This window comes from Manis pentadactyla, chromosome 4 (genome assembly GCF_030020395.1).
Source record: "Manis pentadactyla isolate mManPen7 chromosome 4, mManPen7.hap1, whole genome shotgun sequence".
Taxonomy (NCBI): Eukaryota; Metazoa; Chordata; class Mammalia; order Pholidota; family Manidae; genus Manis; species Manis pentadactyla.
The window spans coordinates 64,914,800-64,942,488 of NC_080022.1; the positions used below are offsets into that span (position 1 = coordinate 64,914,800).

The 27,689-nt window shown below is 35.0% G+C and overlaps 1 protein-coding gene across 2 annotated transcripts in view; it reads right to left on the reverse strand.

Annotated features, from left to right (window-relative positions):
* Positions 1-2,140: 2,140 nt before the first annotated feature.
* The window catches only part of PIGK (phosphatidylinositol glycan anchor biosynthesis class K), a 128,006-nt gene continuing 102,457 nt past the window's right edge, over positions 2,141-27,689 (reverse strand). For both annotated transcript variants that reach the window (XM_036890254.2, XM_057500338.1), the window contains one exon: positions 2,141-4,331. In XM_036890254.2, the coding sequence (XP_036746149.2) occupies positions 4,215-4,331 (117 nt within the window). In that variant the 3' untranslated portion in view covers positions 2,141-4,214. The remainder of the gene's footprint in view (positions 4,332-27,689) is intronic.

Below are 27,689 nucleotides of genomic sequence, written 5' to 3' on the forward strand. Positions count from 1 at the left end.
GTTTCAGGGGAGTGGTAGAAGGTAGATTCACAAAAATGTTCACAAGTACAAGGAAGTCAAATTAGTGAATGACACCCATTCATTCAAAAAAAGTAGGCTTTGAAATGAAGTAGAAATAAAAGTGCAGGCATCCTCAGAGAGGAGGTGCACTGAAAAGCTGGGGGTTCCCTCTTTTAAGGATTTTTTTCAGGAATGTGACAAAGGGCCAGGGGGTATAGACTTAAAAAGCGGTCTCAAGATGCTCATCTCTGGTGAGAGACACCATGTTTCCTCCATTATCAGTCCTCTGGTGCAAAATAAACTTAACACAATAAATGTATTGATCCAGTTTCTCCCCAGGATAGTGGATTCTCTCTGGGAATATAACAGTTAAGACCATTTGCCTTGTTTTAAGGTGGGTTGAGTTATTGTCTGTTTACCAAAGAATATGTTAGGAATCTTACCTCCTAACTTCCTGGCTTTTAAAATGGAATCTTAGCCTTAAGATGGAATCCCTCCTGTTATACTGTTTATATCTCAGCTTGTCTGGAAAACTAATCATGATGCTCGTCTCCTGTCTCTGCCCTTCATCATTTCGATAATAATTTGTAACTCTTTAAAAAAGAATCCTGTTTCTTTGTATCCCTTATAACATCTGCTAGAGTGGGTAACACTAACATAGTGTTTCAGTTACTCTCCCTGTACAACAAGCCATGCTAAACTTGGTGGGGTAAACTTAAGATTTTTTCGACTTAATATCCTATCATTATGAGCCCCACTTGGTAGACCCTGTGACCAGGTATTCTTTGGGCAAACTGGAAAGTCCTCTGCAGTCTCTGAGGCTTCAAGTAGCCCATATGAAGCAATATGGCAGCAACCACCTTTCTGTGTTTATAGTAAGTGAATTTTTAATACCCAGTTTCTTAGTCACATCTTCATCCCATTATTCAAGGGTCTACATGGATAAATGAAACCGAATATTACATAGCACACTTCCCAAACAGTAAAATTTTGCACTAAAATAAAGAAGAAAGACTGATTGCTAAGTATTGTCCATGAAACTTAACTAGAAGACTTTCTTAGTACACAGCAGGTGCATGTGCAGGCAAGGCAGGCAGCAACAGAATGGCGATTCTGGAGAACACCTTCTTTGTGGCAAACGCCCTCAGGTAGGAGATGTGACAATGAGTGATGAGCTGATTCCATAAAGCCAAAATGGATACTGATTTCATTACTTTATAGCCATACCTGTGGTATGTTTATAAAATATTTCTTTCACAAGTTAAAACAGTATCTGCTACCGACGGATTTAATTTTGGTTAAACCAATGAAAAAGTTCTATGTTAATGAAACATTTGTTGTAAAGATTCTAGAAACACACGAGTCAAAATTTCAGATTATGATTCCCACAGTAACTGTGACTCTGCTATACAACATACATAATGGAAGAAATGTTATCAACATACATAGTAGAAAATACTCAGTAAGCAGAAACAAGCTAAGTTATGCTTGTTGTGGGAATCATCATTTTAAACTAGCTGACGATATATAAAAATTGAATCCATAAATGCATGCATTATTTTATGTATTTAATTCCAATTTTTCTTGATCCAATTTAATCAGCTTTGCATCCAAACCAAATTTCCTTTCATAAACTGCAAATGAATGTCTTTTTGTAATTTTAAAATCCACATTACTTGGTTTCTTTTTCTCATGCAGGCTGCCTTTGCAGAATGGCATCATTATTCTCTGCCCCTTTCCCAAAAGGTCAGGACATGTCTGCTGGTATCCATTTAACTATATATCTGTTCTCCCTGAAAGACAACATAGGGGAGGAGAGAAAGAATACCAAAGCGACCAAGAGTCACAGTAAATGCTTAGAAAGGCAAGTAAGCTCAACCGAAAGAGGGACACTGACACAATTGGCTTCTCCCTTGGCATATTCCTAAAGAGAAATAGGGAAATAATGCCATTGTATATTTACAGCTTCCAAAATGTTCAGTCATAACATTTTATCTCATCTGATTCTCACAATACTGAGAAAGGCAAAAATAAACACATTTCAGTTGTTTAGCTCTTTGTGACTCAAAAGAATATATTGAAGATGTGCTGTTATAATTTAAAGTTTGGGCCATTTAATTGCACTTACAATATTACCCAATTACCACATGCAGAGGATTTATTATTGAAGGCAGAATACACTTCATGTAAAAAAAAAATGGTAACAAGGTGAACATTTAACATATTTTAAGTTTTTTGCTTTATATCCTGAAAATAATGAAACAGAAATAACTCCACTCTGAAACTTTGCCTGGACAAAGTTAATCCTGTATCTTATACCCAGTATTACTTTCCCCAGCTTGGTTTTAACTAAGAAGGGCTCCTTCTACAACCTCTGAAGAGGAGTCCTTTTACCTTCCAGCAGTCTTAACCTTCAAGATATGTTTCATTATACTCAAACTAAATTCCTTTGGCTCAAGAACAACCGTATTTCCTTTACCACATTAAGTAGTTCCACCCTACCACAGTGTTCATGACCTTGTGTGCTTGGAGGGTGACAAGGTCAACGATTTTTGTCTCTTAGCATTATATGATCTGGGTATTCATATTTAAGTTTATTTTCCTCCTTTCTATGTACAAAAGGATCCTTCTCCATATAATCAGATAAAAATTCTCCTTCTTCATTTACCTAGTGCACCAATAAAAAGATCAATTAAAATGAAGATGCGGAGCTGGCAAAAAGCCTCAGTATCATCTGTTCTACCTGGAAGATAACACAGTTTATTCTTTGCCTGTGAAAGGCATAACCATGTTGCATGTAATTAAAGGGTAATATTTTAAGTACTAAAAGGAAAACAAATCCTAAGGAATACTAATTTTGGGAGGTTTTATTGTGGAGGAAGAGCTGTCTTTTTAGTGTTACCTACAATTACAAAGCAGATCTTTGTAATGAATAACAATTAACAGTAAGTTCTTGGATAAAACAGACAAATAGAGAAAGGCATCTCTGGGATATGAATACTCAACTTTCAGGGGGTTTTCTCCGGCCTATGTGAAAAAAACAGTATCTGGGGCTGATAGCAAAGCACAATCTCAGTATTTCCAGTTATGCAAAAGATATGAAGATGGTTGATAAGCTAAAAAATCCAGTGATGGGGATATGAGCTCTTGCATCTTCTCAGAGACTAAAAAAGGCAATCATTTCTGCCTTACATGATATATGAGTCAGACACAAAGACAGGGCCATTAATGTAAATTTTCTATACAGTCCAACCACTTTATGGGACTGCCTCAGGAAAAGAGTAGATCCAGCCAGTGGGCAAGGTTTACCTTAAATGAAATGAAACAATGTCACTTTCAACATGGAAATTGAAGAGAAAGTGTTCAATTCTAAAGGATCACAGAATGCTTTGAAATGACAAACAATGGGGCTACTTCTCTTCAGCAGTCTATATAGGAAATTCCCAAGAACTTAAATTTTCAGATAAACTGCCAGCAAATAAGGTCCTGGATGGAGACTATCAGTACCATAGATTAAGAAACTGATTTCTCATATTTACTTATAATTTAAGCTGCAGAATTTCAAGAATGGCTGACAGTAAAATATTATCACATTAAAGAATGAACCAAGGCAGAATTTTTGGAACAAGGCAGGAGGTCCAACAATAGAAGAATATTAAATAAATTACTGTGTATTCATAAAATGGATACTATGTGGCCATTCACAATGTGTTCTTAAAGAATATCCAAGGAGAGGGAAAGGGTTGATTAAATATGGTAAAATGAAAAGTGAGGTTAAAAAAAATGGTATGTTCTATATGATGTTATTTTTGGAAAAGAAATGCATGTACATGGGAAAAAAAGACTGGGAGATTATACAAAAAATTACTAACAGAAGTTGCCTCTGCTGATGAGAATTTAATGTCTTCATTTTTTTTTCTACATTAAAGGATAAGGGGAAATTGTTCTTTTCAAGAGTCTATGATTATATTCTGATCTCTTTGCCCCATTTTTTAATAACACACAAAATGAAAAACAAATATATTCAGTGTGATTTGCACTAACAGTTATTTTTCCTTTAAGGTATAAAATCAATAGTTCACTCAAATTTACAGTTTTCTTATACTTCTTGCTCAATTAACACAAGAGTAATGTATTTTTAAAAAGATAGAATGACATAAATTTGTATGTGAGGTTGTAGTCTTCCATGCAGCCTTTTTCATATTTCATCACATCTAGAAAATGAACTTCATATGTTTGATTCCATAGGTTTTGAAGAAAACCATGATAATGAGTGCCCACAGTCCAAGAATAAAACCCCCAGGAGGATGCCAATCTTTCAGCTTTGGTTTCTGAAAAACAAGGATAACATGGTAAATTTAACAACAGGTATATAATTCAACAATGGATAAAGCTAATACTGATGGAAAACATAAATATTACAGGTGATGTTTAAGGCAGAGTCATTTAGCCAAATTAAATGTTTTGAGATAGCAACAATGGTAAAGACTTCAAACTGGGTAAATATCTCAAAGTGGGTCTCACAAAAATCAGCTTCAAATTTTCATTCCCTCAAAGGCCCTTCCTGGACTACACTACCCAAACATCTCTCTTCACCCTAATTATTCAGTAGTCTAACAGTCCTTCTCATTTTGAATTTATAAACTCATTAGTTGGTTTTATTTGTCACTCCTTTAAGAGGACATATTCTCAGCACCTAACTGCCACAGTACCTGAAACATAGGAAACACTCATATATTATACTGAGTAAATCAGTGGAAAAACAAATGCTACCCAATTCCATTTACTCAGACATTCAACAAATACTTGTTTGGTGGCCAGTGCCTTTGGTCACAATATTCTCTTGAGGTAGAATGCTCCTTACTCCATTGTGCTTATTCAAAACTCACTAACTGAAATGCCAATTTCTCCAGATTTTCCCAAATGATATATTCTTTTCTTTGAATCTGTCACTTCTCCCACTTTCACTTCTCTCTACTATTAGTTATCTTCATTGTTTCTCTCCCCTGCAAACGGCTAAGCCCATTTTACATCTCCCTCCCCATCCCTCATCCCTCAACAGCCAACCAAGTGTCTTGTGTGTTTCTTTGCCCAGCAAGGAAAGGCAGACCAGTCTGCCCCATTTAGTAATCATTTCAACAGCTACTTAATGGCCCTGAAATTAGAGATCTGTATGAGCTCTGTATGAGTGCTACTTCCTGAATTACTAGTCAAGATTTTAAGGATAGTTAGAATATCAGAACTTCATTTTAGAGTGAAGTCTAGACTAGACTAGACTAGAATGAAACTGTGATCTGAAATTTGCTTTAGTCACTACGTAAATTAGAACCAAGAAATGTTCATCGTCTCTTAGAAGCATCCATGTTTTGTTTGGTTTTCCCTTACATAACCAGGACACCTCATGCTCTTTGCTCAATCCTCTACTCATCATATTACATAAGGAAAAGATGGAAAGGAAGCAAAAGAAGGAAGGTGGAAGGAAGTGAAGTTCACATATAAAACAAATAAAATCAGCCAGAATCACCAGTGAAGGCCATGCCAGTAATATACATTCACTACCACATTCTAGTTACTTATATATATTATCTATGCTTTAAAATATCTGATATTGACCTAATACATACATTATAAACCCTCTAACAAAATTCTCTAACAAGACTATTTTGATAAAATGAAATTTTATTTTCCTTTTAATTTTATAAACGGAGAAGGTATTTATGGAAATGCCTGATTTTCAATTAGGTGATCTTTCCCCAGCTTTTCCCATCTCTTCTGAAGCTCTCCTCCCTTAGCCTCAGTGATACTCTCACCAGATTTTTACTCTACTTGTCTGACCATTCCTTTTCAGTCTTCTTTCCTCCTTAAATGCTAGTGTTCTCTAGAGCTCTGCCTTCAGCCACGTACTTTCTCCCTTTATATACTATCTCTGGATGATACCTGTACCTTAGTTTCAACCTCTGACAATAGGCTTATGACTCCCAAATTCATATCAATAACCTGGAACTCTGTACTAAACACCCCACTCATGTGCAATCAATAGACTTCTCTACTTGAATATTCCAAATTCCAAAGGATTACAAACTTTACTACAGCCAAGACTGAATTCATTCTTGTCCCCTCTACCCAATTCTGCTCTTCCTTCCCAGTTTTCCATCTCTCCGTCTACAAGAAGGGTGTCACCATGTTGCCCGAGCGATGAACCTGGGGGTCACTCTTGCTTCTCTCACCTCTCAGGCCCTCCCACTTCAATGAATTACTAATTCTCATAGGTTTTCTCCCCATCATATATTTCCCCTGCCACTACCTTAGTTCTTTCAAGCTATAATCATTTCTTGTCAGGACGTGTCCCACATCTAGACCATTGATGCACAGGAAAGGGCGAGGAAGAAAAGCAAAGGGCTAGGGCTGTGGTTCCCCACGAGCAAACTTTGGACATAATAATGGAGGACTGAGAAATACATGTAATTACTCCAAAATTATAATGAATAGTATATTTATTCATATTATAACAAATTGTGCAAGCTAACAAAAGCAGCAAATCTCAGCCTTTTAAAACTGCTATTTGCAGTTGCTGTATTATTATATATTCATTACATATTTTTGATTAATAAAAAATGAAAAAATGAATTATTAATTAAATACAGTTTGGACTCTTAGTTTAACACGGCATCTAAGCAGGATCCCCCCAGTGCAGCCTCTCTTATCTTCTCAGGAAAATGCACACTCCTTACTCGCGTCAGCTGGCCTCATGACTTCTTCCGGCTAAGAGAATGCAGTGCAAGCAGCAGCGACCCTGGGCCAGGCTAGCTTCTAGAGGCTGTGCTTGCTTCTGCTCTCAGACCTCTGCCACCACTGAAAGTGACCTTCTAACTGAACAGCCAGAAGTCATTCCCTTCCCACTACTCAGTACATCTTTAAGCTCTATTACTTTCTGTACTGTCTTAACATCTCTGGCACAAAGGTCACAAACTGGCTAAGATATTTTGCAGAACACTTAAAGCCAGCTTGACACAGAGCAGACTGGTCCAAGCTGGTTGAGCCTCAGACACCTCATCTGAGCCTCTGCAGATGTCCAGTGGGTGATGTTTCACTTCAGAGGACCCAAAACCCCACCTCCAGATCATACCAATGCTGCCATTTTTTGAACATGCAATGCATGAAGAGACATACAGACAGCGTGTGCCTATGAAAAGACCTCAGAGAACTTCCCTTTACCCTTTCACCAATCAGTTCATAGCCCCGACACCCCTTACTGCCTACTTCCATGATAAATACCTCTTCTTTCCTACCATCTGGGAGTCAGATCCCAGCCTTGCTTCCTATCTCCTTTCTGGGAGACTGCACAATAAAAGTTCTTCCCTTTTACAAAAGCCAGTGTCCTGTGTTTGGTTTATGATGTGCATCTGATAGCAGACCCTTGTCCAGTTGCACCACCATAGAAAAAACCTAGGTAAGACTTCTGAAGGAAAAGACACCATTTAGAGAACCCAAATCCCAGTAAAAAACCAGCCAATGCCCAGAAGCAGAAACACCTAACAAACCCATGGTTGACCAAAGACTCAGGAGGGAGCCCAGGTGAAAACAAAATTGCCCAACTAAATGCAGCCAAAATTGCCAACCTACAGAATTGTGAGCTAAACAAACAGGTCATGTTTTAAGCCAGTACATGTTTTAAGCCAACTCCCTGAAGTAGAGTTGTTGGGTCGTATGGCATATCTATCTTAAGTTTTTTGAGGAACCTCCATATTGTTTTCCACAGTGGCTGGACCAATTTACATTCCTACCACCAGTATAGGAGGGTTCCCTTTTCTTCACATCCTCGCCAACACTTGTTATTTCTTGTCGTGTTGACACTAGCCTTTCTGAGTGGTGTGAGTGATATTTTATTGTGATTTGGGTTTGCATTTCCCTGATGATTAGTGATGCTAAGCATCTTTTCATGTGTCTGTTGGCCATCTGTATGTTTTCTTTGGAAAAATGTCTATTTGGGTTCTCTGCCCATTTTTTAATTGAATTGTCCTTTTTTGGTATTGAGATGTATGAGTTCTTTATATGTTTTAGATATTAGCCCCTTATTGGATATATCTTTTGCAAATATATTCTCCCATATTGGGGGATGCCTTTTTCTTTTGTTGAGGATTTCCTTTGCTGTGTAGAAGCTTTTTAGTTAGGTGTATATCTGCTTATTTTTGCTTTTGTTTTCCTTGCCCATGAGATGTACCCAGGAAAAAATTTCTCATGTTGATATTCATAGGATTCTTTAGTATCTTTCCTTTGAAGTTGGCAATTAGTGTTAATCAGATGTTGCCTCCTTGCTGAAGAAAGGAACATCTCCCAGCTTCTTGATATACCTTACCCATGGTAAATTTGCAAAGCAATTGATCTATTATAGGACCAACTAAAGATGCTTTGTTTTTAACTGATTTTATTTTTAATAGAAAGCTGACCATAGTTTTTCCTTAACAATGGTTTTAGTTTTTCTGTGATAAGAATACTCATTATTAACATTATTAGTTAATAGTGCTTGCTCTGGAATTTCCAGCCAAACAGAAAACTTTTAGGAAGAAGTAAATTTTCATTACTTGCAGATATTATGATTAGATATTAACAAACCACAAAATCAAATCATAATCATTGACAATAAAGAGCTCAGATTTAAGATAACAAAAAAATACCCTACCACTATGTTAGTAAAAACAATTTGGAAAACAAAATACTAAAAAATTTACTCCACAATAGTAATAAAAAAAAAGCAAAATAACTAGAAATACCCATAGCATGAGATGTAAGGTAAACAATCTATATTATTCTACAGAGAGGGGTAAAGAGTTCTGAGTATCAAAAAGGGTAGGATCAAGCTAATCTATAATGTTGTTCAGTTGAAAACAGAAAGATGAATAAAACATAATAGAAAGTAGTCAATCAGCCTAGTAGCCAAGAACTCAGTATACCATAGAAGAACTACACAAATCAAAGGGCAAGTGAATATTCTTACTGGTGCTCTAACAATGGATCAACATTTGAAAACTCGTTTGTTTTGTCTCTAACCCAACACTATAAACCAAAATACACTTTACAGAGTTTAGAATTAGATGTAAAAATAAATGTTTAAAATTACTTTTATAAAGCGGCAGCCAGGGACACATCATAATGGTACCTATGTTTCTGGTACTGGTAGAGAGCAGTCAGAAAGGAGCTTGCTGTGGAGAGGAGAACACGAGGCCAAGGGCCTGCAGGCAGAGGGGACTGCTGGGTGGGTGGCTACTCAGGAAGGCCTTCCTGGGAGAGCAGGTGTGGTATTTGAGTTAGCAGAGAGCCGGAGACAGCACTCAGGCGGTGGCATATGGAGCTAAGTCGTGGCAATGAGAAAGGCCAGGCATGGGGAGAAGGGTGATGACCCGGCCTCACTGGTGAGAGGAAGGTGACAGGAGCTCCGCAAGGGTGGAGATTTGCATCTGCTGCTTTCGCTACTAAACCCACAGGTATCTGGTGCTTAGGAAACCTTGTGGGACAAATGCATGCTGTTTGTAAGTGGCAAGCATCAGGACAAGGAGATTTGTTCTGTGAATGCCCAGCTGTGTCTAGGATTTGAGACAATGAGAAGCCTCTGAGAGCTTGAGCAGGCAAAAATCCTAGGTGAATGGGGTGAAAAGAGACAAAATGTAGAGAATCTGCACAGGAAAGGGATTTATAAATCTAAAACAATTAATGAAAATAGGAAAGAAAACATGGAGAGATTTTTTTTAACTTTATAAGTCTATATTTCACTAAGTGTATAAATCAAATTAAATGGCAAGTAAATGGGAAAATATGACAGAAAAGATAAATTCAGTACATGAAGATCTCCCAAAAATCAACGAGACACAAGGATTTATTAATAAGTAGGACAGGGAAATGAAAATTTTCACAAAAGAATAATTATAAATGGCTAATTAACATTGGAAAAAATTCAGTTTTCTTGATCACAAAAATAAATTTAAAATGATATATTAACTATTTCTTCTTTTTGTTAAAATTAAACTAGTATGTGTTAATAAGGGTAGTCAACTTTTCAGGAAAGTAATCTATTAACATGTTCAGAGGTCTTTAAAATGTTCATATCTTTTCACTCCTAGGATCTGTTACACTCTTAGCCAGGATCTGTATGAAGGAACTCAGAAATGCTGACAGAGGTTTAGAACAAAGATTTTCTTCTCAGTGGTATTTACATAATAAAAAATAGGAAACAATCTATATCAATAATAATATGGGAAATATTATACATCCACATCATTAAATAGTCATTAAAAATATTTTCAAACAATTTCAGTGATCTGGAATGATGATTGCACTTATAATAATAAGAAAATATAAGCAAGATGCAAAGTGAGAAGAGTATCTTCACTTCTATAAAAATAGTCAAAGAAAGTAAATACATTAAAATCTTAGTAGTGTTTATCTGGGAGAAGTAAGATTAGAGATAGTTTTAACCTTTCGCCACTTAACTATATTTTTGAAAACATGTTTCTACAATGGATATGTATTTCTTTAATCATATTTTGGGAAGGGAAGGGGAATATACAGGAAAAACTTGCATTGAAAGAGTCTACCTACAAGAATCTTCACATGTTCACCTTTTCCAAATTAGGAGATGCACTATAAAAATGCTTAGTGTTTGATATCCTACTTTAAGGAAAAGTAACCTGAATAGTGTGACAGCAACATAATAAAGTACTTTTTCAGTATGTATTTAATGATATTCTTGGAGTATAACAATAAAAAATGCTATTTTTAAACCAACTATAGGTGATATTTCAGACATTCCATAATGATGTTACTTAACAATCAAATGACAGACTGATATAATTATCCCATTTTGTAGTACAGCTGCATTTGAGCTAAGTTCATATTAAAGTATAGCTTATAATTTCATTTGTGTTCATATTAGAGCTTCTCATAAAATGACTGATTTTATGTAGTTAATAACAGTACTCTACTGACTGCTATTAAATACACTCCTTTTTTTTTAACCTTTCACAAGAAGAGCTATAATACAAAGGTGAAAAGTGTACATAAAACACTGCATGTGTCATAAGCAAACACTTAAAAGTTAAGGGCTACCTATTATTGAAATGCCTAGTATTTCAAAATAAAAAGAGAGGTAGCTAAGCAACACTTCACTGTGTGTTGTGAATAGGATTTAGTCTCCCCTTTCATGTTGCTAGGAGAACATCAGACCAGTTAACAGAGCATAGATCTAAGTATTAAAATTATGTTTAAAAAAAAGGAACTGAAGATTTTCAAAGTTGTACATGTTTATTGGAAAGCAAATGGACAATTTCCAAGGTTTCAATGAGATTCTTTTTTTAAGATAAATTGAACATATCAGTTCAGTTAAACTATATTTTGTGGGGAAAAAAATTCAATCTACTGAGGTTGCTGTTATAATTACTTTAGAAAATAGGTGTTTGTTTTCAACTATTTAATCAATGGTAATTATTAGTATTTTCAGTTTACCTACATCCTCTCTGTAAAATATAATATATATTCTTCAAATTTTATTAAAAGTCTAAATCAAACTGTGGTCAGCAGAATTCTAAGACAGCCCCCAAGTTCCCTGTTCCTGAGGCACACACTGATATGGTCTCTTTCCCTTGAGGGTAGCAGAACTTGTGAATAGGGCGGGATATCACTCCTGTGATTAGGGTTCATTATATACAAAGTTGAAGGGATTCTGAGATATAATTAAGACCCCTAATTAGTTGACTTTCAGTTAATCAAAAGAGATATTCTGGAGGGTAGGGAATGACCTAATCAGATGAGCCTTTTAAAAAAGGGTCTAGATATCAGAGACAGAATTCAGAGAAATAGCCGTATTAGAAGCAGCCGAGATCCTCTCCAGTTGGTCTTGAAGAATCAAACAGCCATACTGTGGAGTGGACCACAGGCAAGGAATGCTAAGCAGCCTCTAGAAGCTGAGGATCTCAGTCAGTCCCACAACCATGAGAAACTAAAGTCTGACAATAACCAGTAAGCTTGGAAGAGGACCCAGAGCCTCAGATGAGACTGCAGTCTTGGTTGACACCTTGATCAAAGCCTTGTTAGACCCTCAGCACAGGACTAAGCTAAGCTGTACCCACACTCCTGAGCTGTGAAAACTGTGAGATAATAAATGCTTTTAAATCACTAAATTTGTTTGTTACACATCAACAGAAAACTAATTAACAAAACTTGAAACCATTCACTACATCTGACACTTGTGCTTAGGCAGAATAACTGATTCAGATACTAATTTTATGTTTTAAAAAACAGAAATAACAAGAATGAAATATTCTACTCCAATTTCCCCTACTCTTCCATACCTGTTTATACTCTAAGAATGACTGAAGATGTGCTGTCAGAAACCATGGAGGCCGGAAGACAGTGGACAATATCTTAAAAAGTACTGAAAGAAAACTGTTAACCTAGAATTCCATGGAAAACATACCAAGTGAAAAAAATCTTTCTAGGATGAAGGTGAAATAAAACAACTTTCAATACAACAGAAGCCTTGAGAATTCAATAGGGCAGTAGGCCAAATACCTTATACTTCAAGGCATACTTGTATCAGACCTATACTACAAGGATGTTAAGAGAAGTTAAGTTCTTCAGGCAGAAGGAAAATTTATACCAGATAGAAATGCAAACTTACACGAATGAATAAGAAGAGATAGAAATGATACAAAAATATTTTTCCTTATTTTAAAATTTATTTAAAAAATAATTGACTGTTTAAAGCAATAATGATCACAATGTATTATGGTGTTTCTAACATACATAATCAAAACATATAACAACAACGGCACAAAGAATGGAACAGAGGAATTATAAATATATCCTGATAAAGTTCTTATGTTATACATTAATATAACATTTTATTTAGACTGTGATAAATAAAAATGTATATTAAAAATTCTAGAGCAACAGCAACACAGTGGATTCACCAAAAGTGGAGATAAAATGGGATCATATAAAAAACCCAATCCAAGAGAAGGCAAGTAAAGAAGAGAAACTAAAAACAGACAAAGCAAATAGAAAACAAACAGCAATGTGGTAGCTTTAAATCCAACCAGATTTAAATCCAATTTAAATACTGCCAATTACATTAAGTGAAAGGATTTTAACATTCCAATTAAAAGGGAGAGTTTATAAAATTGAATAAAAATGTAAAACTCAATGATACTCTAACTGTAAGAAATCTACTTTAAATTTAGATACAGATAGATTAAAAGTATATAAATGGAAAACAACAATACCATTAGGAAAGAAAGCTAGGCAGGCTATATTAATGTCAGAACAAGGTCAACTTTAGAACAAGGAATATTATAGGGATAAAAAACATTGATTAATCAAAAAGATATACCAATTCTAAATGTGTATGTTCTTAAACAAGCTTCAGATACACAAAGCAAGAACTGATTGAAAGGAAAAAGTATAATTGTATATTTCAGCACAATCTCAGAATTAATAAATAAGTAAAAAAAAAAAAAAGACAGTAAATACTTGGGTAACCCAAAATTCATAAGGTTAATTAGAAAATATTTTGAACTGAATGAAAATAAAAATGCATTTCAATATGTCAGATGCACAGAAAACAAAGATATGTACATACTTTAAATGCTTGTATTAGAAAAGAAATATCTAAAAATCAGTCATAGGATTCCACCTGAAAAAACAAGAAAAAGGAGGGCAAATGAATTTCAAATAAGAAGAAAAAAGAAAATAAGTGAAATTCAGTAAAAGGCAAAAAATAGAGAAAAATCATCAACTAAAAACTGCTTCTTTGAAGTTCAATAAAATTGATAGACCTCTGGAAAAGCTGATTAAAAGAAAGAAGAAGAATGAAAGAAAGAACATCAATATAGATTATACTGACATTCAAAAGATAAGAGGCTATAAAAACAACTTTACAAGCAATATATTTGGCAAATTATGCCTGAAAGCTACAAACTACCATCTTTCCAGTTTTAAGCCAGAGAGTAAAAAGGATACATTTCTGGGAAGTCTACAAAAATTTCCGCATTCCTAATGAATTTGGAAAGGCCCATTCTAAAAAGAGGAAAGGGATTTCCAGTCAGAGTGTAAAGCAAAAGGAGTATGATAAGAATGCCTAGGGAAGAACCCGAGAGTCAAGCAAAATTTACAGATAATAATGCCTAACACTTTTTATCATATGTCATGCATTATCTTAATAATTTTATGAGTTAATGCATTATCTTTAAGGTAGATAATATTATTACCCTGTTCTACAAATGAGGAAAATGACAATTGTTACAAAAGCTACCACCACTACCCATAAGCATGATTACTATTTATGCAGTGTTTACCAAAAGTTCCACTCTATAGAAATCCTTCATATACGTTATCTAACGTAATCATTATAACAGCACTGTGACATCATTATTCTTATTTTAAATATAAGAAAACTGAGTAACCTGACTAGTCACATACTAGAAGCTTTAGTAAGTGGTTTTGTTAGGACTGAAATGTGGGTTAGTTTGATTTCAGTCAGTGCTCTCAACCACTGTAAAATGCTACAAACTGAAGAATTCCTCTGGGGAAATGTGTCCAGACTTCTCCTCCAGACAACTCCCTTAACCTCACAGATATTATGGGACAACTAAAAAAGCACAAGACCAGTGAACTGTAGAGTACATCATATTCAATATACTTGGTGTTATGATTTGGGGGTAGAACTGGGAAAAAAAGCTTTGGTCTATCAACAAGAGAAGGGGCTAAGGCAGTATGAGGTATTGTGCTCAGAGATGTTGGCTATCCTGAGTACTGTTCTCTTAGCTATTCTGGCTCAAGTAGCAAATATAGCATATATGAATTTTTCTTTAAGTATTTCAAAATCCACTTTACATGAGGCATGCACAAGAGCCTGGAGTAGAGAGGTCTTTGTATTCATATGCAGATTTGATAATTTAAAGCAAGAAATACTTCCCCACACATATGTTCTAATTCACATTTCTACATATAAATAGCTACCTTAAAAACAACTGGGATTTATTTTTTTTTTTGGTAACACATTTAGCACAGGGTATATAAGTGCATATTAACAGATATAAAGATACTATAGTTCTCATTTTCTGTATCTTTAATATGTACATATCATTTCCTATGAAAACATATATATGGAAAAAGTAAAAATATTTACTAATAGATTTTCCTAATAGGTTGACAGATGTTTTCAATATTCCAAACTGCTGTTTTCTTTTCTCTTTGTACTGTATTCTTTGTCTTATAGTTTTCAAGATTTTTCATCAATAATAAGTTCAACAAATACTTCCTGAATGTCTACTGTGTACAATTCTTGAGCTAGAGGCTTGTACATATGGTTATTCTTTCTTGTGAAAGCAGCAATGTATACTAACACAGGTTCGTTTATATTTATACTTGGTAGGTTATGAAAAAGATCATTCCCATTTACATTTGTACAGAAAAGTAAACATATCCTTACTTCTTAATAAAACTAAGGTATATATAAGTTTTATAAATTGGTCTTGTTCATAAGTATTGATGATGTAAAGGACCAGACAATAAGTATCTTAGGCTTTGCAAGCCATACATTCTCTGTCACACTCAGCTCTGCCTCATAGTACATAGTTAGCCATAGTTAGCCATAGACAAAATGTAAAGGAATGAACTTGGCTGCATTCCAATAAAACTTTTTATTTACGAAAACAAGTGGCAGGCTGGATTTGACCCATGGGCCATGGTTTGTCTATCTATGTTCTAGAGAATTGCTGTTGAATGGGTTCAGAAGATGCCATCCCAAAATATGCTACTTTGGCATACTGATTATTTTGAACTGAAGGCACTTGAGAAACAGCAGGAGGAGGACTTTTCTGACCTCCACCCTTCTACCTGAAACAGACCAATAAAATTTCCCAAGAGAAAGGCACCCTCCCTTTACCAGGAAGAGAAGAACATTCTTATCACCAAAGACTGCAAGTCAACACCAAAACAAATCTATACAAACCAACCTATTAAATTAACCCTTATCTTTTATTAGTTTCCCCCCATATATTTCCTAGTCACTGTCCCACAATTTACTACCCTAGCCCAAGCCCCTTTCCTCACTTATCCAGAAATTTACTGTTACTTTATTAATGTATTTAAGTTCTCAATCCTGCCTCTTTGGGTCTTTTGTTTCATTAAGTACACTCCCATGTGCTTATACAAATATTATATAAAGTTTGTATGTTTTTCTCCTATTATTCTATCCTCTCAGTTTAACTCTCAGGCCCAGACACAGAACTTAAGAAAGAAGGAAGATTTTCCTCCCCTAACTGTACAGTGATTTTCTTTAAGTCTGTTTTTTTATTATTTGTATTGACAAAGAATAAAGCACATCCTCAAAAAAAGTAAAATGGTGTTTTAAGTTTCTGATACCTTCACAATATGTATTTTATTACAGATGGCCACAAGTCCTACAGGAAACATGTAATTCTTGTAATTCTTGTATAAGCATTTCACTAACTTATACTATGAAACCCTTTTTTTAACCTATTAACATCCTGCAGAACTAGTGCTTCAGAAAGATACTATGAGAAATTCAGAGTTAAGCAAATATAAATCCCATAGCTACAAGTATGAATATGAACTTAAATTGTATAGTAGAAATATGGCATATACAAATTAGATATTATGTGCATAGATTCCTTTTATCAGCTTGTTTGCCATTTTTATTTTCCTCAGAAACAGATATAGGTGTACCCCCAAACTGTCTAATTATTTATGTATACCAAGTAGTTGTATTTTTTTAATGAATATTTCTACATGTATACTCAGTTTTACATGGATCAATGGTTTATTCATTTAATCAAACTTAACAGACATAGGGAAAGGTGTAAATTTTTACCTACTCTTTCCTCCCATTAGTGAAGAACTAAGTGATTCTTGTTTCCTCATTTTAACTCATTCTCTGCCCCAATAATAAACCTGCTCTTAAATATATTACCCTAAATATGGTGGGTGGGGGGTGGAAAGGAGAGAGGAAGAAGAGGAAGAGAGTCAACATTTGTCAAAAACCAACATTTGTTGAACTTCAACAAAGGGTCAGGTATTATACATTTGGTATCTTGTAACAATTCTTCATTGAAGGTATTATTAGCCCCATTTAATATGTGAAGAACTAGACTCAAGATAAGAAAAACTATTAAGAAGCAAACCTAGGTTTGAACCTAGTCCTTACTCATTACAAACACCATGGACTTTCCATGATACCATAATGTCTCCTTGAAACAGAATCTTGGAAAGCTAAAGGGAGAAGAAAGAACCTTTCAAATATTCTGATGATGGTTGGCATATGGAGCCAGGATAAGACTTGTTTCATGTAGCCTTTAGAGCTAGAACTAAAATTGAAAGACTGGGAAGTACGAGAGATTGTTTTCAATTAGATAGAAGAAAATTTTCCAATGAGCAGTTCAAAGAAGAAATGAGTTGCTTTAAGGGGTATGAGAGGACTTTTCCATCATTTAGAGTTCTCTTAATCTGTCCTTTACTGGACAGCCTTTTGGTGGGATGCCATCTAAGAGATAAGCAAGTGTCAGATGGATTTTTAAAGTCTAGAAGATCTTCTAATATTGAGATAATACAATTCTATGAAAGCAATGAGAAATCAGTATCTTCTTACATTATTTTGTGATTTCAAGCTGTAGGAAATTTTTCTCTGATATGAAAAATGTCAGCTACTGAATTATCACAACTTACTTCACCTGAAAATCCAAAAAGTATATTTAAATTACATTTTATGCCATACCAAAACCCCAAAATACAAAAACCCCACTAATACACCAATAAAGACTACTGTTTGTATCTAATTGTACAACTACTAAATGGGTAAATAGTAAAGGAAAAAAAATTGTAAATAATAATGGATTTTTGTTACTTGCCTGTTTAAGATTTAATTCTACCACCTTATTTTTAGGCAGAATTTTTATAACATCTTTAATATAGGCATCCCAAGAGAATCATCACAATGCTTTTAAGTGTTAAAGTCTGAGTATTGGCATTTTCTTTTTTGAAATAGGTAGTCTGAAAAAGCAATCAGGAAGCCCCCTTTGTGCTTAAGTCATTTTTCAGAGAAACAAGTTAATTTCAGTCAAATTAATTTTTTTGGAGCACCATTTGCTTGTACCTAAAAAAATTATAACCTAATTTTAAAATTTATATTGTTTATTGAAGTATAGGAGACATAATATAACTTAAGGGGTACAATAGTGATTCAACAATTACACATTACAAAATGCTCCCCAAGTGTAGTGCCACCTATCACCATACAGAGATGTTACAATATTATTGACTATATTCCCTATGTTGTACCTTTCATCAGTTACTTATTTGTTTTATAATTGGAAGTCTTTATCCCCTTCACCTACTTCCTCCCACCCTTCCCCTCTGGAAACCATCATTATGTTCTCTGTATTTATGAATCTGTTTGTTTGTTTTGAAGATTGTACATGTAAGTGAAATCATATCATATTTGTCTTTTTCTGTCTGACTTACCTCACTTAACATAATACCCTCTGGTCCATCTCTGTTGCAATGGCAAGATTTCATTCTTTTATGACTAATGTTCCACTATGTGTATGTATGTCTGTATGTATATACACCATTTCTTCTTTTCCTTCACCTATTGATAGATACTGTTGCTTTCATATTTTGGCCATTGTAAATAATGCTGCTATAAACATAGGGGTGCATATTGTGTTTGAATTAGTGTTTCTGTTTTCTTCAAGTAGATACCAAGATGTTATACGGTATTTCTATTTTTCATTTTTTGAGGAACCTCCATACTGTTTTCCATAATGCCTGCACCAATTTATATTCCCACCAATAGTGCATAAGTGTTCGCTTTGATTCACAACCTCACCAATACTTAATATTTCTTGTCTTGTTGATACTAGCCTTTCTGGCTGGTATGAGGTGGTATCTCATTGTAATTTTGTCTTGCATTTCCCTGAGGATTAATGATGCTGTACACCTTTATATGTAGCTATCTGTATGTCCTCTCTGGAAAAATGTCTACTCAGGTCCTCTGAGTAGCAGTAAAAATCTGCTAAGGCCAATGCCAGTTTTTTAATTGGATAGTTTGTTTTTTTGGTGTTTGGTGGTATGAATTCTTTATATATTTTGAATATAAACCCCTTATCAGACATATCACTTGCAAACATCTTCTCCCATTCAGTAGATTGCTTTTCATTTTGTTGATGATTTCCTTCTGTGTGCAGAAAGTTTTCAGTTTTATGTAGTCCCATTTGTTCATTTTGATTCTGTTTTCTTTGCCTGGGGGGACATATCTGGAAAAAAACTGCTAAAGCCAATGTCCAAGAGTTTACTGCCTAAGTTTTCTTTTAGGAGTTTATGGTTTCAGCTCTTACATAGTTTATTTTTTGTATATAGCATAAGGAAGTGGTCCAGTCTCATTCTTTTGCAAGTAGCTATCTACTTTTCCCAACACCATTTATTGAAGACATGGTTTTCCCCATTGTATATTCTTGCCCTAGATCGTCATTAATTGACCATATGAACATGGGCTTATTTCTGAGCTCTCTATTGTGTTCCATTGATCTTTGTGTCTGTTTGTGTGCCAATACCATACGGTTTTGATTATTATAGCTTCACAGTGTAGTTAAAATCAGTGAGTGTGATAGCTCCAGCTTTGTTCTTTCTCAAGATTGCTTTGGCTATTTGGGGGCTTTTATGGTTTCATAGAAGTTTTAGAATTACTCCAGTTTTGTGAAAAATGCCATTGGTATTTTGAAAAGGATTGCACGGGATGTGCAGATTGCTTTGGGTAGTATGGACATTTAAATATTAATCCTTCTAATCCATGAGCAAGGTACATCTTTCCATTTCTTCATCATCTTCTATTGTTTTCATCAATGTCTTGTAGTTTCTAGAGTACAGGTCTTTACCTAAATTTATTCCTATGTATTTTATTCTTTTTGATGAAATTATAAATGGGATCATTTTCTTCATTTCTATTTCTGTTAGTTTGTTATTAGAATAGAAAGCCACAACAGATTTCCGTATATTGAATTTTTATCCTGCAACTTTTCTAAATTCATTTATTCTAACAGTTTTATGATGGAGGCTTTCAGGGTTTTTTATTTATGGTATCATGTCATCTGCAAATAGTAACAGTTTTACTTCCTCCTTACTAATATGGTTGCCTCTTATTTCTTTTTTCTTGTCTAATTGCTGTGGCTTGGACTTCCAGTTCTATATTGAATAAAAGTGATGAGTTTGTCTTGTTCCTGATCTTAAAGGAAAAGCTTTCATCTTTTCTCTATTGACTATAATGCTAGCTGTGGGTTGTCACATATGGCCTTTATCAACATGAGGCATGTTCCCTCTATAACCACTTTGTTGAGTTTTTATCATGAATGAATGTTGAATTTTGTCAAATATTTTTCTTCATGTACTGAGGTTTTTCTCCTTTTGTTAATGTGGTGTATCACATTGATTGATTTATGGATATTTAACCATCTTTGCATCCCTGGAATAAATCCCACATCATAGTGAATGATCCCTAATATATTTTGTAATCTGGCTTGCTAATGTTTTGTTGAGGATTTCTGCATCTATGTTCATCACAGATGTTGGTCTGTAATTTTCTTTTAATTTTCAGTGTCTTTGTCTGCTTTTGGCATCACATTAATGTCATAGAATGCATTTGGAAATATTTCTTCCTCTTCTATTTTCTGAAAGAATTTGAGAAGAGTGCATATTAACTTTTTTTAATGTTTGGTAGAATTCACCTGTAAAACCATCTGGTCCTGGACTTTTGTTCACTGGGAAATTTTTGATTACCAAAATTGGACTGTTTGGATTTTCCATTTCTTCCTGGTTCAGTCTTGAAAAATTGTATGTTTCTAGGAATTTACCCATTTCTTCTTGATGGTCCAATTTGCGGGCATATAATTTTTCACAGTAATCTTTCATAATCCTTTGTGTTTCTGTGGTGTCAGCTATAACTTAGCCTCTTTCATTTCTGACTTATCTGAGTGCTCTCTTTTTCTTGATGAGTCTGAGTAAAGGTTTATCAATTTTATTAATCTTTTCAAAGAACCAACTCTTAGTTTCATCGATCTTTTGGATTTTAGTCTGTTTCATTTCTTTCTGTTCTAATCTTTATTATTTCCTTCCTTCTACTAACTTTGGGTTTTGTTTGTTCTTTTCTAGTTCATTTAGGTCTAAGGTTAGCTTGTTTGATAATTTTCTCATGTCTTGAGTCAGGCCTGTATCACTATAAGCTTCCCTCCTAGAACTGCTTTTGCTGCAGCCCAAAAATTTCAAACCATTGTGTTTCTATTTTCATGTCTCAGCTACTTTTTTATCTCCTCTTTGATTTCTTCACTTGACACACAGGTAGTTTAGTAGCATGTTCTTCAGCCTCCATGAGTTTGTGATTGGTTGTTTAGTAGCATGCTGTTCAGCCCCCATGTGTTTGTTTTTTCCAGTTCTTTTTTCCTTTTAATTGATACCTAGTTTCATACTGTTGTGGTTGGTAAAGATGCTCAATATGATTTCAATCTTTTTAAATTTATTGAGACTTGTTATGTGCCATGATCTAACTGGAAAATGTTCTGTATGCCCTTGAAAAAAATGTGTATTCTGCTGTTTGAGGATGGAATGTCCTGTATATATCTACTAAGTCCATCTGGTCTAATGTCCAAAATCACTGTTCCCTTACTGATTTTCTGTCTGAATGGTTAATCCATCGATAAAAGTGAGGTGTTAAAGTTCCCCACTATTATTATATTTACTGTCAATTTCTCCCTTTTGTCTGTCAATATTTATATATTTAAGTGCTTCCATTTTGGGTACATAAATATTTGTAATTGTTTTATCTTCTTTCTTGGATTGATCCCTTTATAATTATGTAATGCCTTTGTCTCTCATTACACTCTGTTTTAAAGTCTGTTTTGTCTGATACAACTATTGCTACCCCAGGTTTTTGGGTTTTTTTGCTTCCATTTGCATGGAATATTTTTTTCATCCCTTTGCTTTCAATCTGTGTGTGTCTTTAGGTCTGAAGTGAGTCTCTTGTAGGCAGCATATAGCTGAGTCTTGTTTTTTTATCCACTGAGTCACCCTGTGTTTTTTGATTGGAGCATTTAGACCATTTACATTCAGACTAACTATTGATAGGTATGTACTTATTGCCATTTTGTTAATTGTTTTCTGGTTGTTTATGTAGTTCTTCTCTGTTCTTTTCTTCCCTTATGAGTGATGATTTTCTTTAGTGTTATGCTTGGAGTCCCTTCTCTTTATTTTTTGCACATCTATTATAGGTTTTTGGTTTGTGGTTATCACGAGATCATATATAACATCCTAAGCATATAGCAGTCTATATTAAGTTGACGGTCACTTAGTTCAAACACATTCTAAGAGCAATACATTTTTACTTCCCCATCATTTATGTGTATGTTATCATATTTTATGTCTTTTATTTTGTGAATTCCTTAATTAATTTTTAGATATAATTGATTTAACTACTTTTGTCTTTTAACCTTCATACAAGCTTTTAAGCAGTTGACCTACTACCTTTATTATGTTTGTTTTTAACAATGAGAATCTTTTCCTTTCACAATTTTCTTACTCCTAATTATGGCATTTTCTTTTCCACTTAAAAACATCCTTTTAACATTTCTTATAAGGCTGGCTTAGTGAAATGAATTCCTTTAAGTTTTGTTTGTCCAGGAAACTCACTATTTCTCTGTCAATTCTGAATGATGACCTTGCCCTGTAGAGAATTCTTAGTTGTAGGCTTTTCCTTTCAGTACTTTGAATATATCATGCCAGTCCCTTCTGGCATACAGCTTCTGATGAAAACTCAGCTAACTGCATTATGGGGTTTCCTCTGTAGATAACTAGTTGCTTTTCTTTGCTGCTTTTAAGATTCTCTCTTTATCTCTAATCTTTGCCATTTTTATTATTATGTGTCTTGGTGTGGACCTTCTTGGGTTCATCTTGTTTGGGGCTCTCTGTGCTTCCTTGACCCTAATGTCTGTTTCTTTCCCCAAGTTAGGAAAGTTTCCAGCTACTATTTCTTCAAGTAACTTTTTCTGTCCCTTTCTCTCTCTTCTTCTTCTGGGACCTCTATATTGTGATTGCTATTATGCCTGATGTCCCAGATATTTTTTAACCTATTCTTTTTTAAATTATTTTTTATTTCTTCTTTTTGCTTTTCAGCTTGGGTGCTTTCCATTATTCTGTCTTATGGATTGTTGATCTATTCTTCTGCATTATTTAATCTGCTGTTGATTCTTGCTAGTGTATTTTTTATTTCAGTTATTGTAGTCTCCAGCTCTGATTTCTTTTTTATATTTTCTATTTCTTTGTTGAAGTTCTCACTGAGTTCATCTACTCTTAAGCCCAGTGTGTATCTTTTGACCATTGCTTTGAACTCTTCATCAGGTTGATTGTTTAACTCTACTTTCTTTAGTTATTTTCTGAGATTTTGTCTTGTTATTTCATTTGGAGCATATTTCTGTGTCTCCTTATTCTGTCTGATGTTCTGTGTCTATTCCTATGAGTTAGGCAAAACAGCTATCTCTCCCAGTCTTAATGTAGTGGCTTTGTGTAGGAATGTCCCCTGTGTAGACTGCAAGTGCCTGGTAGCTTTGGCTGGCTTGGCTAAAATTGGAGTGGGTGGGGGCTGGGGATACCTGGACACTCCACTCCAGGGCTGTCCTGGCAGGATGACTAAAGCTTAAGTGGGCACAGGCTGGGGGACAATGGGGTGCTTTTCACAGACGACACCCTGGAGGCTCAGCTGGAGCCTTAGTGAGTGCATGCAAGTGGATCCTGGGGTGCTCTGTTCAGGGGCACCTGGTGGGATGCTGCAGCTGAAGCCACAGTTTCCTGGTGTGTGTTGAACTGGTGCTGCATTTGTGGGATGGCTGGAGCTGGTGTGGGCTTGGGGCACAGGGCTTGCTTTTAAAATAAATTATCCAAAGTTTGACAATGTATTTTTAACAGAAGTCGTGGTAGTCACTATAAAAATGTGTAACATATTTGCACAACAACAAAAAATTGTTTTTTTCTCATACTCAATTCACAATGCTCTTTCCCAAGGATAAAGGCTTTCCATATGGTTTACTCAATGACAGTGATCTGAAAGAGCCCTTTTCTACTCCTGTACTAATTGCAGACAGCAAGCTAAGGTTTATAGTCTATTACAATTGCTATTTTATTTTTCTCTTGGAAGAAACAGCTGAGATGTGCCAAGAAAGAAGTAAAATAAGAAGTCTGAAAACACAAAACTGAATTGTTAAAATGTCAGTAAAATCTACTCTATCAAAAACTTTAACAATTGTAGGTATAGTAGATAGAGCTTTTTTAGCAGAAAAATATTTATTTAGTACCTAACATATCCATTTGTAATTATGAAAACTTTCTCTAGAAATGTTACAGATTTAAAATACTGCCTAAAAGTAAACATGTTTATTCCACAAGATTAAAATGTCTACTGACATTTTAAACTAGAAATCCCTTAAATAACCAAAACTAGGTAGCAGATACTATTTTTTCTTCAGGAAGTATTAACTTTGGAGATAGTACTAGTCAATAAAAGATATACAAAATCAAAAAATTAAAATTTACAAGCACTGATAAATACATCTCAATGAAAAGCAAAGTAAAAATAACTGCTGAAAGAAATTTGTGCTTATTTAAAAATTATTAGAGATTTTTCAATTAGATTAGATAAATTATACCAGATTAGTATAGTACAGGTACACAAAACAAATTACCCACCAAACATGACTAGTACAAGGAAATGAATATTAATCCGAATGTTAAAAATCTATAACTAAATATATTCATTTATTTAATATAAAATATGACTTTTCTGACATCCATATATCTGTTTTGGAGCAAATGATAATCACAACTCTTACTGGAAAGCACATTAAGGTGATTTTAGGTCAATTTAGATGACAGATTAAATAACTCCTACTTATGCTATTTTGATGCATTGCTAGTATCTAACTATTGCCAAGTAGGTAGCATGTCACTAAAGGGTATTGTATTTTATATGTCTATAGTCTATATCCAAACAGCCAATTTCTACCTCTATATAACAAGAGATCCCAGGGAAAATGATTAAAGATGGCAGTGTGAGAGGTGAGACAGAGGCTTCCTCCTAAAACCACTTATAATACAAAAATATAATTAATACAACTAATCCTGAGAGAGCAACAGGAAAGAGGACTGTACCAGACTGCAATATACCTGGAGAAAAGAGCAGACCTCACGGAACAGGGTAACATACCAAGGCTGTGGCTCAGTGGGACCTAAGCCCTTCCCCAACCCCAGCTCACCTGCAGAAGGAAGAGAAACAGAGCAAGGAGGGAGTGGAGGCCTGGGACTGCTGAATACCTAACTCTGGAGATCTGCTCTGGGGGCACAAACTTACATTTCATGGTGCTTTCATGATACTCTCGTGATTATGGGGTTGGAAAGCTAAGACAGGAAGAATTCCTGGAGAGAATGAGATTCCAGCTGCTTGTGGAAAGCAGGGATCCATATCCGGCTGCTCTGGGACAAAAGCTTATACCTGTGTGCTTGGCCCACTGGTTCAGGCAGTGGAGACAGGCATAGCAGCCAGGAAGCAGGAAACAGATCTTTCCTCCCACCAGGCACCAATCCCACTACCCTGTGACCCCCGACATTCCTGCAGGGGCTGAGAAGCTCCAGAGAGTAGAGCTTCTGGACACTAGAGGGCACAATACACAAATATGAAACACCAAAGAAACCTGGTCCAGAGTAAAATTAATATAACTCTGGAGGAAGATTTAAATGACATGAAGCTTATAACTCTTCCTGAAAGGGAGTTCAAAATAAAAATCATCAACATGCTAATGGAGGTATGGAAAGATATCCAAGAACCCAGGAATGAATTCCAGTCAGAGATACAACTGTTGAAAAGCACAATGGAGGGTACTAAAAGCAGATTGGATACAGTGGAGACAATAAATGAAATAGAAACTAGAGAAGAGGAATACAAAGAAGCTGAGGCACAGAGAGAAAAAAGGATCTCTAAGAATGAAAGAATACTGAGAGAACTGTGTGACCAATCCAAATGGAACAATTTGCATTATAGGGGTGCCAGAAAAAGAAGAGAGAGAGAAAGGGATAGAAAGTGTCTTTGAGGAGATAATTGCTGAAAACTTCACCAATCTGGGGAAGAAGAGAGTCTCTCAGGCCATGGAGATCCACAGATCTCCCAACACAAGGGACCCAAGGAAGACAACACCAAGACATATAGTAATTAAATTGGCAAAGATCAAGGATGAGGACAGACTATCAAAAGAAGCCAGAGAGAGAAGTAAGATCACATACAAAGGAAAGCCCATCAGGCTAATATCAGACTGCTCAGCAGAAACCTCCCAGAAGGGAGTGGCATGATGTACTTAATGCAATGAAGCAGAAGAGTCTGGAACCAAGATTACTTTATCTGGCAAGATTATCATTTAAATTTGAAGGAGGGATTAAACAATGTCCAGATAAGCAAAAACTGAGAGAATTTACCTCCCACAAATCATCTCTACTGTCTATTTTGGAGGGACTGCTATAGATGGAAGTGTTCCTAAGGTTTAATAGCTGTCACCAGAGGTAATAAAACCATAGTAAAGAAAGTAGAACAGCTAATTACTAAGTAAATGCAAAATTAAATTAACTATCCCCAAAGTCAATCAAGGGATAGACAAAGAATACAGAATATGATACCTAAAATATAAAGAATGGAGAAGGAAGAAAAAGAAAGAGAAAAAGAAAAGAACCTTTAGATTGTGTTTGTAATAGAATATTAAGTGACTTAAGTTAGACTCTTAGATAGAAAGGAAGTTAAGCTTGAACCTTTGATAACCACGAATCTAAAGACTACAATGGCAATAAGTACATACCTACTGATAATCACCCTAAATGTAAATGGTCTGAACGCACCAACCAAAAGACATAGAGTCACTGAATGGTTAAAAAAACAAGACCCAACTATACACTGCCCACAAGAGACTCACTTTAAACCCAAAGACATACACAGACTAAAAGTGAAGGGATGGAAAAAGATATTTCATGCAACTAACAGAGAGAAAAAAGCAGGAGTTGCAGGGCTTGTATCAGATAAAATAGACTTCAAAACAAAGAGAGTCACAAGAGACAAAGAAGGACATTACATAATGATAAAGGGGTCAATCCAAAAAGAAGATATAACCATTATAAATATCTATGCTCCCAACACAGGAGCACCTACATATGTGAAACAAATACTAACTGAATTAAAAGGGGAAATAGAATGCAATGCATTCCTTCTAGGAGACTTCAACACTCCACTCACTCTGAAGGACAGATCAACCAGACAGAAGATAAGGAGACAGAAGATAACACATTAGAACAGATGGACCTAACAGACATCTACAGAACTATACACAGAAAAGCAGCAGAATACACATTCTTTTCAAGTGCACATGGAACATTTTCAAGAATATATCATATTCTAGGCCACAAAAAGAGCCTCAGTAAATTCAAAAAGATTGAAATTGTACCAACCACTTTCTCAGACCACAAAGGTATGAAACTAGAAATAAATTACGCAAAGAAAATGAAAAACCCCACAAACACATGGAGGCAACACAACATGCTCCTAAATAACC